Source organism: Barbus barbus (assembly GCF_936440315.1).
Source record: "Barbus barbus genome assembly, chromosome: 43".
Lineage (NCBI taxonomy): Eukaryota > Metazoa > Chordata > Actinopteri > Cypriniformes > Cyprinidae > Barbus > Barbus barbus.
Window position 1 is genome coordinate 21,797,024 of NC_136721.1, and position 13,036 is coordinate 21,810,059.

Genomic DNA, 13,036 nt, shown 5'->3' on the forward strand with positions numbered 1-13,036 from the left:
GAAGGAATTGAGGGAAAAAAATGTGAGGAAGAAGGAAGGAAGGAAGGAAGTAATGAAGGGAAAGGAAAATCAGACTGATAGAAGAAAGATAAAACAGAAAGAAGGAAGGAAGGAAAGAAAGGACAATGGACAAACAGAAAAGGAGGAAGTAAAGATAGAAAAAGGAAGACGGTATGGAAGGCTGGAAGAAAAAGAAAAAAAACAGAAGGAAAGAAAGAAGGAAAGGCAAACTGAAGGAAGTAAAGATTGAAAGAAGCAAGAAAGGATGGAAAGCCAGAAGAAATGGAAGGGATAAAAAATGAAGTGGTGGGAAGGAAGAAAAGACAGAGAGAAGAAAGGAAAGAATAAAGGAAAAATGTAAGAAAGAAAAGAAAGAAAGGCCAAAAGGAAGAATGTAAAGAAGGTCAGAAGAAAGTAAGGAAAACCAGAAGGATGTAATGAAGAAAAAACAGAAGGAACAGAGGAGGAAGGAAAAAAGAGAGAAAGGAAGAAAGGAAAGAAGGTAGGATTGAAGGAAAAAGACAGGAGTGAAATAGTTGGTGTTGAGTTGAACTGTGAAAGTGCAGCACAGTATAACGAAGCTTGATCTATTCTTGATCCCTCCCAGCCATGAAATTCATCTTTGTGATGCTTTAACAACACGAGCATGGTTCAATTTAATGTTAGAAAACCCAAACCTGTCCTGTGAATGACTAAAAGTGCTTTGTGACAGAGAACAAGAAAAACAGACTGAGAGAAAACATAGGGAATGTGATTGTGTGTGTTTGTGTTGTGCACCACTGTGAGCCGTGTGTGTGATGAGAGGACCTCTGCTAATCGATACACCGGCTGAAATCATATCAGCTGCATTAATACAGGCTGAAGGAGGGAGAATGTGAGTGTGTGTGTGTGCTGGACAGTCTGATTAATACTTAATATTTATCAATGTCTAATTTGACTGTTAATAGTTACTAAACACGTTAAAAATCAATGGGTTGCCTTCTTGAATTCTACAAAATTTAGAAGGTCCGTTGAATTTATTAAAATTTACATGACAATCAGAGAAAAAAAGATTCAACTAAAGGGTGAAAATAGGACCGCAAAATCCCTGACTGGAAGAGAGAGAGAAAAAGTAAAAGACAAAATATGAATAAATGTAAAAATAAATAAATAAACAAAAATACCTAAGACAAAAAATAACTAAAATAGATAAAACTATTACCAAAGTACAATATTATAATAATAATAATAATAATAATAATAATAATAATAATAACAACAACAACAACAACAACAATAAATACCTGTAAAACAGCAGTAATAAAAAAAACTCAACATAAAAAAATAATAAATAAATACAATAAGGTAAAAACAACATTATTAAAATATAAACTAATTGTAAAAAACTCTACTCTACTTAAAATAAATAAATAAATAAAATACTTCATAACTACGTATAATGTAAAAACACCTATAATTGAAAAAAAAAACTAAAATAAATAAATGTAAAAACAACTATTATTACTTTTTAAATAAACAAACTAGGAATAAATAAAACAAAATTATTCAAATAAATAAACACTAATTGTAAGAAAAAACAACTATACTTAAATACTGTAAAAATGTAATTATAATAATAATAAATAAACCGTGTCAAAAAGTTAAATAAAATAAACTATTACAATAAATAATCATTGTAAAAAACTACTATAATTAAAATGAATAAATGAATGAATACCCTATGTAAGATAATGTAAATAAATAAACACCTAATGCAAAAAAAACTATAATTAAAACTAAAATATAAATAATTAATATGAATGCCCAATGCACAAAACTATAAGAATAAAAAACAACAACTATGATTAAAAGAAATAAAAAAAAATTTGAAAAATTTTTTTTAGTTGCCAAATAGGTATTGATATTGATAAACATGACTGTTCAATATGTTCAATATGCAGACTCTTTTAATATGCTCATGTTTGTGCCAATTTCAGAATGATTTGTACTTCAAACTCTTCATTCAAAAGCAAGCAGAAGCACAGAAATCTGGTTCTCCATGTTATGATCCCTGTGCATTACACATTAACAGCTAGTCCTGTTAAACTCCATTTATTCACGTGTGAAGCTCACCGATAGCATTAAAGCGGTGGATGTTTTGTCCAGTGGAACTCTTCTCAGAGATGTGGATGTTCTCCAGGGCTTGGTCACTACTGTTGCTGAGCGTCAGCTGCAGGGATACCATGCTGTTGCCATAGATACAGGGCTGCCGGGTGAAGCGGTACTGGGCGGACAAACCTTTACCCGTCATCCTGTGGAGCAGCTCATGGGAGGTTTCCGGCACAAACACAGGAGAAATCGCCTGCAGGGAGACACGCACATGCCAAGAAACGGTGTCAAACTGACAAGCAATAAATACACAAAGACGGAGAAGAGAACACCTGCAGTTAACAACAAACTGATTAGAAAAGGAAAGAACAATGTGTATTGAAAATAAATTTGGTCATTATGATCAGCAGCAGTATCCTCTGGATAATTTGTGGTGGTAAATAAGTAATATTCAAAACTATAGTTGGGTTGCATTATTCCTGACCATGTTTGATCTAATTCTTGTTTTGTCTAACCAATGGAAAATGAGAGGAGACCTGTATGAAAACAGTCATTATTTTGACAGTTAATCAAAAGTAATTATTTTTTGTCTGACCAATAGAAAATGAGAGGAAACCTGTATGAAAACAGTCATTATTTTGACAGTTAATCAAAAGTAATTATTTTTTGTCTGACCAATAGAAAATGAGAGGAAACCTGTATGAAAACAGTCATTATTTTGACAGTTAATCAAAAGTAATTATTTTTTGTCTGACCAATAGAAAATGAGAGGAAACCTGTATGAAAACAGTCATTATTTTGGCAGTTAATCAAAAGTAATTATTTTTTGTCTGAACAATAGAAAATGAGAGGAGACCTGTATGAAAACAGTCATTATTTTGTCAATTAATCAAAACTTTAAGACCTAAAACATGTAAAATGTCAATGTTCACATAAAACATACAAAAAAAACCTATTTGCAAACAGACAGACATGAAAATTAAAAGATAAATCCAGTACATAAAGAGCCACCATCAGCCCATTTCCTCCTCTTAATAAAGCCACCTTTTAACTTTTTATCTAAATGCAAAATCTCTGAGACACAGATGAAGATGATAGAGAGGCATAAGGCTATTTTCATTATAAACACATTAGCAAAACCTTAGCAAAATGCCTATATAACGCTAGAGTAATGCTAGGATGCTCTTAATGCTGTCATTTATAAGATAAGCAGAGTGGAAACAGAGCTAGATTTTTTTTCTGAAGAAAATACCAGTGGTTCTACAACGCATCTGTGCTAAAGTTACCATAACAATGCTATTGTCAGTGCATTGTGGTTGCTACGTTGTTCTGAATGGTTGCTAGGTGGTCACACAAACAATGTGGGAGGAATTATGTGCCAACATTAAATACTTAGGGTCAGGGGTTTGGGGGGGAAAAAAAAAATTGACCTCTAGCCTGGACTATTGTAATGTACTGCTAGGTGGTTGTCCTGCATCTTCAATGAACAAGCTACAGATAGTCCAAAATGCAGCGGCTAGAGTTCTTACCAGCTCAAGAAAATATGATCATATTACTCCAATTTTACAGTCTCTGCACAGGCTACCTATTCAGTTCTGTATAATTTACAAAATATTATCACTTGCCTATAAGGCCCTAAATGGTTTAGCTCCTGCGTACCTAACTTGTCTTCTACCACGCTACAATCAACCCGCTCCCTAAGGTCGCAAAACTCTGGACTTTTGGTAGTACCTAGGATAGCAAAGTCCACTAAAAGAGGTAGAGCTTTTTCACATTTGGCTCCCAAACTCTGGAATAGCTTTCCTGATAACGTTCGGGGTTCAGACACACTCTCTCTGTTTAAATCTAGATTAAAGACACATCTCTTTAGCCAAGCATTCACATAATGCATTTTATAATCTTGTACTGCAGTATATCTGATCAAATGTACATTTATTATTATTTAGCTTGGGTTGAACAAATCATGGAACAGCAGCTACGCTAATTATGTCTCTATTTGTTTCTCCGTTTCTGATTAACATCCCGTGGTAACTAGGAATGACAGAAGCTTCAGTCTGGATCCAACCCTTAAATGATCTGAGATGACCGAACACCTGAGAAAAGATAATGCCAACCCCTCAGAGGATGCCAATGCTCAGACAACATACAGAATTACCAAATTTTGCCATAAGTTAAATATATTAAAGTTCTGCAATATATAAATATATTGTGGAAACTTAATTTCCTGTAGAGCTGCTTTGCAACGATTTGTATCGTAAAAAGCGCTATACAAATAAACTTGAACATACATACATATATACATACATATATATATATATATATATATATATATATATATATATATATATATATATATATATATATATATATATATATATATATATATATATATACACATACACACACTCATAAATACAGTTTTATAAATGCTCATTACTGACTTGTTTATAATTTCTAACCAATTCCAAAAACTGTTTCCAAGACTATCACAAAACGTCTAGATAATGTTACCTTGGTACAATTTAAAACAGCAGAAAACACAACAGCTGTGTCCATTACAGAAAAACAAATGTTCAAGTTGGCAATGGATAAAAATGCATTAACAAAGACGTAGTGAAAAAAACAACTGCTCCAGCAAGTGACTGTACTGCCAGCTCTGCAAAAACACTCCAAATCCAGATAATGTTATGAGCCATAATTAAAGCTTTAATTATCAATATAAAACTAAGGTCAGAAAATCATTCTAATATGCTGACTTGCTGCTCAAGAAAGATTTTTTATGCTTCATATTTTTGAGCAAACCATTTTTTTCAGCATATTTTTATGCATAGAAATCTCAAAAGAACTGCATTTATTTGAAATAGAAATGTTTCTTTTCATTATAAATGTCTTTACTGTCACTTTTAAAAAAAAATTATGCATGTTTGCTATACAATGCTGTATTTCTTTCACAAAAAAATCTCCAAACTTTTGAACGGTAGTGTATAATATGGACTATCATATCAGCTCTCAGCCATAGCAAAAATAATTTGCAATTGCATCAGCAAAAATGTCTCAAATGGTGCATTCCTGATTTAGACTAGTTTGCTTCAAGAAAATCACTGTAATGGCCCAAGGAAAAGAAAGGCCTGTGACACCGGCTGCCATCGATATGACGAGTGTGGAAAGACCACTGACATCTCAATGCATTACTCCTGACTCTCTGGATTCTCTCTAGCTCGTGTGACAGCAGAACAGATCGGTGGCTGATGGCAGTTTTCTGGCTCTACACTGCACTCCTGAACACCTGGACAGGGATGACATTTCTGCCTGCAATTTATTTGTTGGCCCCAGCTCGGTCTTCAACACCAGCAATCCCTCCGAGCTATGGATTCCATCTGCAACCCAACACTGGAGTATTTTCATAGAGTAATGAGAGGTGTTATAAAAGCTTAAAATAGTGCAATAGAAATAAACTGAAAATGTGCAAATAAAAATGGCATCCTTTCATATTCTGAATACTGAAGTACCTCAAGGCTCTGTTTGCGCACCGATAATGTTTCACTGCTCAGTTATGAATACTTTTTAACATTGTTAATGTTAATACACAGTAACAAAACAAACACCATGTCAGAATCAACACATTGTTTTGATTCTGCAGAATTCTAGGAAATGGGTTTAAATATGGTAAAAATCTGTTAAATGTAGCTGAATATAATTCAGATTTTCAGGTAAAACAATATCAAATTTTGTAATATAACTGATACTTTTATTATGAAACAATATTAAAAATATAATATTTTACCAATTATATTAAATTGACTAAATTATTAATATGTAATATTATTAAATAACTAAATATTAAATTATTCATAACCATCATATTATTCTAATATTAACATTATATTTTGTTAAATTATATTATAATACTAAATAATATGAAATTATATAATTACTAAATCTAGATAAATAACATAAAATTATAAATACAATGATATAACAGTTTAATATCATGTTAATAAAATTATGAAATATTAATTTTGATCGTTGATTATATTAACTTATGACCATTAAAATTATTTTGGTACTTATGCAATTATTATTAATATTATATTATATATCAAAATATTTTATAAAAACAAACAAGTGTGGGGAAAATGTCAAAATAAAACCAATATTAAAAAAAATTATTTTATTAATATAATAATAATAATAATACATTATTTTATATATAATATTAACATTATAAAACATTTTGATAAATTACATTATTCATATTAAATAAAATTAAATACAGATAAATAATATTACATTATTAATACAATCATAATACATTTAATATTATATTCATGTTAATATAAAATACTCAATTCTGATACGTTTTATGTTACATTAAATTATTAATTCAATTAATTAAACATTAAGTTAAAATTAAAATTATTTTGATACATTTTAAATGAAATCATCATCAAATCATGTATCAAATATAACATTATTTACCAAAATATTAAATAGATAAAAAAACACAAACAAAGGTGGGGTATATGTAGAAAAATGTGAATGATGGGCGTTCGAATTCTGTGGAAATTTGCAGAGCTTCTGTATGGGCCTGCACATCACCTACAATCACCATGACGGATGGCGCAACCGAAACTAGACAAACCAAAATAAAATTGGTTTGAAAACCTGACAGTATGAATGAGTTGGTTTATCTGAAACAGCAGCGTTATACGGACACAGCAGTTATGTGCAGCTGAAAGCATCTTTAGATGTGTCATAACCTTTTGTAAGCTTCCTACAAAAACACACACGGATTTACAGACACACCATGAATTTATAGCCGTGCTTTTGGAGGTGTCAAGTCGGTCTGTGTTGATAAAAGTAGCCGTAACGTTTACAGCGTCAGATTTACCACACAGAAACGTGCAGGTTGTGTCCACCGTTTCATGATAACCGCCCCTATCAGTGTCCTCAAGGACTGGACGAGCCAATATACAACACATCGCTTATGATCACCAATATAACACACACACTTCGTGTCCTATAAAGTGGTCAACTCCGCTGAGCAGTGGAAGAGTAAATAACCAAAAGAAAAGTGTAACCTTGACCGCAGCGTCCCGCACATACACTCGGACACATCTCCCGTGTGAAGGGGAGCTTGATTGAGGGGCTCTATTATGGATGAGCTTAAAGGAAACCTCAGTGATGGATGACAACTCGCTCTAGTCACCTTCACATATCCCAGCATCCTCTCTGTCCAGCTGCCGCCCAAATCTGCTGACAGATGCAAAACACATCCACTGGCCAGGATAAAGAGAGAGAGAGAGAACGAGAGAGAGAGAGAGTGAGAGAAAGAAACCAGAGGAGGGAAAAGAAGGATAAACGGAGGACGGGAGGACATACAGCAGAGAGAATTAAAAATCTATTTTCTATTGCTGTTTGAAATCTAATTCATTTGTTTATGAGACTGTCTGTAAGAAAAAAATGTCATTTGGCGAGGTGTGCGCACGCATTGATCCTGTCAGATGTTAAAAGTCACCGTGATTAATATTGAAGGCTGTGAAATAAATGTAAAGAAATAGGAGTTAGTTTCTTTTGTGTTGCGAAATATATAATGCACAAAAAATCAAACATCTAACGTTGCGTTTTGTGGCAAACAAAGTTAAAAGGTCAGTTAAAAGGACTAAAATCGAAATCACATTATGGCATCAAATCTAAAGATCAAATGTCAGATACTTTTTACTCAAAGTATCTATTGGGCCCATTATATATTGCCTATATTGTGTTTCAGATCAAAGAGTATCTGTACTGTGTTCGTTTACACATGAGCAGCTCATGATCTGGTGTTTTCAGCATCTCAAAGCGACTCGGTTAATAGTTAATGCTGCAAACTCCATGTGTTTAACATCCATTTGGGATACAACATGTGCCAGTTTCAATTTATTTTCACATTAGCATTTTTTTTTTACATTTTTGTGAAGAGATGATTACAGAATTTCACCAGAATTGTAATGAAAAACTTGCTGTCAACTAAACAGAAATGTGTTTAGTTGAAGAAATTAAAATATACTGTCATTTTACTACTGTAAAATAATTAAGATATATTACTCACTGTTACGGTGCAGATGTATTACAATAATTATGTATACAATAACGCATAATTAAAGATGTATAAAAATTTATTACAATATAAAGATTATTATTATTAATTATGATGCAGACTGAAACACTATCACAACTAATTCTGTGTGATATTAGTAGTTTTATTAATATTTTGAATTTTGAGGTATTTGAGATATTTTTATATTTTCAGTTGTAATTTTAATTCCAGTTACATTTTTAGTAATTTTGTTGTGTATTTTAATTATAATGATTATTTTATTTTTATTTATTTATTTTATTTTTTATTATAAATTCTATAAATGTTATTAATGATTTATATTATTAATAATTAATTTAATATTAAGATTTAATTTATTAATTCTTTATCTCAGTTTTAGTTTCAGTTATTTCAATCCATCACGTTAGACAAAAAAAAGAGAAATGTTGCTTTAGCAACTAGCTGAAATAAAAAAAGATTTTTACACTTCACTTAATGCTCATTTTATTTCAAGACACAAAAGGGGATTTTTTTATGTTTTTAGTTTTAGTTAACTATAATAACCCTTATTTGAGTCCACTATAAAGTTTAGGTCAACGTCAATGCAAATATATATATATATTTTTTTTATTCTGTTCAGTTTGGTCACTGCAAAAGGGGTTGATGCTCTTAATTTTGCTCCCAAAGTTCACCATACTGATGCATTTAACTTGAAAATACATTAAAAATTCATACTCCTGGACCCCCAATGTTCACCCAACCATAGTCTCACAAAATCCTGTGGGAAACACTGATACTTGCACACAATCAAACCAAAGTGTCTTATAGTGCTTAAAAAGCCGTGCTAAACGTGTCCAGCGTAAAGCACATGTGACTGACAGTGTGAGTCTGCGTCTCCACGTGCGTTTCTACCTTGCTGCTGAGTCATAATGAGGACGGCACTGAGCGTGCTCCGAGAAGAACGGGGTCACCGCGGCAACGCCGGCCGGCTGATGGGCACCAAATGAACAAATTATGACGCGGCCCCCAGATTGTGATGGGGTCAAACGCCCCCCACCCCGCGCTCAGCCCGCGCTCGCCCTCGTTTGCCCCCCGCTCGCCCTACACTGACAGTTCAATTTCCCTCCGACGCCCTGCGTTCGGCCCCCATTCGCCCCACGCTAATTATGAATGAAAAGTTATCAGCCGGCTCCCCCGGCGCACGCTTAAACAGTATTTCAGAGCAGATCCGCACGTCAAAATGTTATTAGAAACAGGAGGAGCCGAGGCAGATAGTTGGCACACTGACCCCGGATCGGCTAAATACCGCCGCTAACCGTCCCAGAATGCAACGGAGTGTCTCTCTATTTCACACACCGTTATTTCATCTGTACCCCCGCTGGCCAAAGTCTCTCACACACACACATACTCGCAGCAGTGTCGTATGAATATATTTTCATACATCTGCATGCACGCAGCTAAGAAAGACCAGCTGTGTGACGTGACACGCCATAATGAATGCCCGCGTTTGAATGCATGTATGTGCGAGTGAGAGAGATGAGGTTTATCCACCGTGACTAAGATTATAGCGGCCTGTAATGTATTTATGCATAGCATTGACTTTAAATAAGCCCTTTCTCTTTCTCTCAATCTCACCCTTTATTTCAGCTCTGATTAGCCTGCCCGCCGAGGCTCGTGGGTAGTATTCTAATGACCTGTGCCTAACAGCTTCTAGCTGCGCAGCGGCCCGAGCCTGACGAGGCTGTCAATCAAAGCGGCAGCGCTGACACCCGCCCAACACGCCGATACAGGTCACAGGGGCAACCCTGCAGTGATGGACAGGAGGACAATAGGAATTCTGACAGATGAGGTTGGAACCTATAGGAAGTTTAAAAGTTTTCTCCGACTCTGGGATATCAAGGATTGCGTGTTATCAGCAATCATATTACAACCACAGCACTGTCAGCAAGATGTCTGGAGTTTAACAGCATGCTCGTATACTCAAAGTAATAAATCTGTATGACCTTTGCATGCTTTTTGGTGCATTTTGACATTTTATTGAAGAAAAAAAAAAAAAAGAAGAAAAAAAAAAGTATTTTCCAATAATATTAGAATATTAATAATATAGAGAAATAGAGAATATGATGGAATTGATCGGGAAATTTAAATATATGACAAAGTCAGAATATGTCACGTACACAAAATTAAAAATGTTTCAATTAAAACTTATTTGTTACAATACTGTATGTAATCAATAAGACTTTATTAGCCCTGCTTTACAATCATTACTGAGCAAATCCACAAATCACTAAATAACTCAATTCGTTTGTGTTTCTTTTAAAGAAAAATGGCAGATAAAACTCAAAATTATTTCCAGGCAAAGTAATAAGAACAAACTGTCAATTGACAAGTTGGTTTCGTTAATCTGATTTTGTTAAACAGCTAGTTCGTAAAATCTCAGTCTAAATGTTTTTAACCAGTTTATGTCTAGTTTACACTAGACTAGTTTAGTTAGCGACAGTGCACTACCTTTTAAGTTTTTTTTTTTAAAGACATTAATACTTTATTCAGCAAGAATGCATTAAATTGATCAAAAGTGTCAGCAAAAATTATATTACAAAAGGTTTCTATTTCAAATAAATGCTGTTCTTTTAGATTTTTCGATTCATCAAAGAATAAAAAAGAATTATGTTTTCACAAAAATATTAAGCAGCACAACTGTATTCAACACTGATAATACTAATAAATATTTCTTGGTCAGCATATTACAATGATTTCTGAAGGATCATGTGACACTGAAGACTGGCGTAATGATGCTGAAAATCAGTTTTGCATCACAAAAATAAATTACATTTTAAAATATATTTAAATAAAAACCACTTATTTTAAATTGTAATAATATTTCACAATATTACTGTTATTACTGTATTTTTAATCAAATAAATGCAGTCTTTGTGAGCATAAAAGACTTTTAAAAAATAAACAAATCCTCAAGTGTTCGAATGGTAGTGCTGCTAGCTCTAACGTATCTTTATTGTACATTAACTTTTGCTTGTGTTTACTATGCAAAAATATCTTTATCTATGCAAAGTCTTTACAAATATATGCTAAGAGAGCACCACAAAATATTACAAACGATAAGATCAAGGTCCAGATCCCGCTAAGAATCTTTAGGTTGAAATATGACAGCAGCGCAGGTCTATAAACACACGTACAGTGTGTGTGTTATTGTCGGGGGGTGTCTGTGGGCCTCTGGGATATTACAGTTCATGTGTCAATCCTAAAAGAGAAAGATACAGATAGTATTTGAGAAGAAATGACCACACATGCTTCATTCATCTCTTACTGACATCTCTCCCTCCCTTGACATCCCTCTCTCGGGAGAGGAAGGAGCCGTCATACTGCAAAAGGTCAACAATCACATACGCTGACAACACACACACACGCTGGATGCACACAGGAGGAGAAGAAAGAGGGAAGGCAATGAAAAAACAATCTATAATACAGCAGAACAAAAAGAAACAAAGAACATAGAAGACGTCTAGATGGACACAAACAAAAGACTGGAGGGGAAATGATAAAAATTAAGCGGTATAATGTACAGTCAGCCGGTCATTAACGCAAAATAAACCCAAACAGGATGAATATATAGTTTAGCAGTCATTTTATGCAAATAAATCAACTCAAAGTATTCAAGAGAGCCTTATTATAACATCAACACGAAGTCAGATGGACACACACCTGTATGGCCGATGCAGTGGGTGAGATCGAGAGCCCTTGCAGGTCAGACAGCAGACTAGGAGACAGGATGGAGCTCTTGGGTGTGGTGACCGCCACGGGCGAGACTGTCAAACAAAACAATAACAACAGCATTAAAACCCATATATATGACCATGGACCACAAAACCAGTCATAAGGGTCAATTTTTCAAAATTGAGATTTATACATAATCTGAAAGCTGAATAAATAAGCTTTCCATTGATGTATGGTTCGTTAGGATCTGACAACATTTAGAGATACAACTATTTGAAAATCTGGAATCTAAGGGTGCAGAAAAATCGAAATATTGAGAAAATCGCATTTAAAGTTGTCCAAATGAAGTTCTTAGCAATGCATATTACTAATCAAAAATAAAGTTGATATATTTACGGTAGAAAATTTACAAAATATCTTCATGGAGCATGATCTTTACTTGATGTCCTAATGATTTTTGGGATAAAAGAAAAAGCAATAATTTTGACCCATAAAATGTATTTTTGGCTATTGCTACAAATATACCCCAGCGACTTAAGACTGGTTTTGTGCTCCAGGGTCACATATGTATCAATACATTAATTGGTCCTGTTACAAAAGAGAGTGAGCTGCCTAACTAAATGGCATACTGAGGTTTGTGTTTTGTCTCTATTTAACACATTTTACTAGTTTTAACTGCATTGTGTAAATTTCCCCTCAAAATCAGCACAAAAAACAAGTATATAGCTTTGTCTAAATGTTAAGGCATCATCATGTGTGTCCTTTACAGACAAGAAAGCAACATTCTATTGTATTTATATGATTAATCATACACTTACACAGCAGATTACATAATTACTGTATCAAATTACAACCCAGTCTTTGCAATTTGATAATCATGCTAAACCATATCGCATTCTCATGTAAAAGTTCTTACCCAGGACAGTACTAAATAAAAAATAACTTTTGTTAAAATTACTCACATTTTCACAGATTCTGCAAGGGGTTCACAAACTTATATATATATTATATAAACACACACACATACATGTATACACACACACAGAGAGAGAGATATATACAGTACCCTCCATAAGTATTGGAACAGTAAAGACAAAATTGCTCTGTTGTCTGTGGAGTCAAGACATTTGCAAATAT

General features: G+C 33.6%; 1 protein-coding gene across 2 annotated transcripts in view; it reads right to left on the bottom strand.

Annotated features, from left to right (window-relative positions):
* The window catches only part of LOC306862525 (AP-3 complex subunit beta-1-like), a 63,647-nt gene that overhangs the window by 15,378 nt on the left and 35,233 nt on the right, over positions 1-13,036 (bottom strand). For both annotated transcript variants that reach the window (XM_079405362.1, XM_079405361.1), the window contains exons 22-23: positions 11,888-11,991; positions 2,113-2,341 (exon numbers count right to left, since the gene is read on the bottom strand). In XM_079405362.1, the coding sequence (XP_079261488.1) occupies positions 2,113-2,341; positions 11,888-11,991 (333 nt within the window). The remainder of the gene's footprint in view (positions 1-2,112; positions 2,342-11,887; positions 11,992-13,036) is intronic.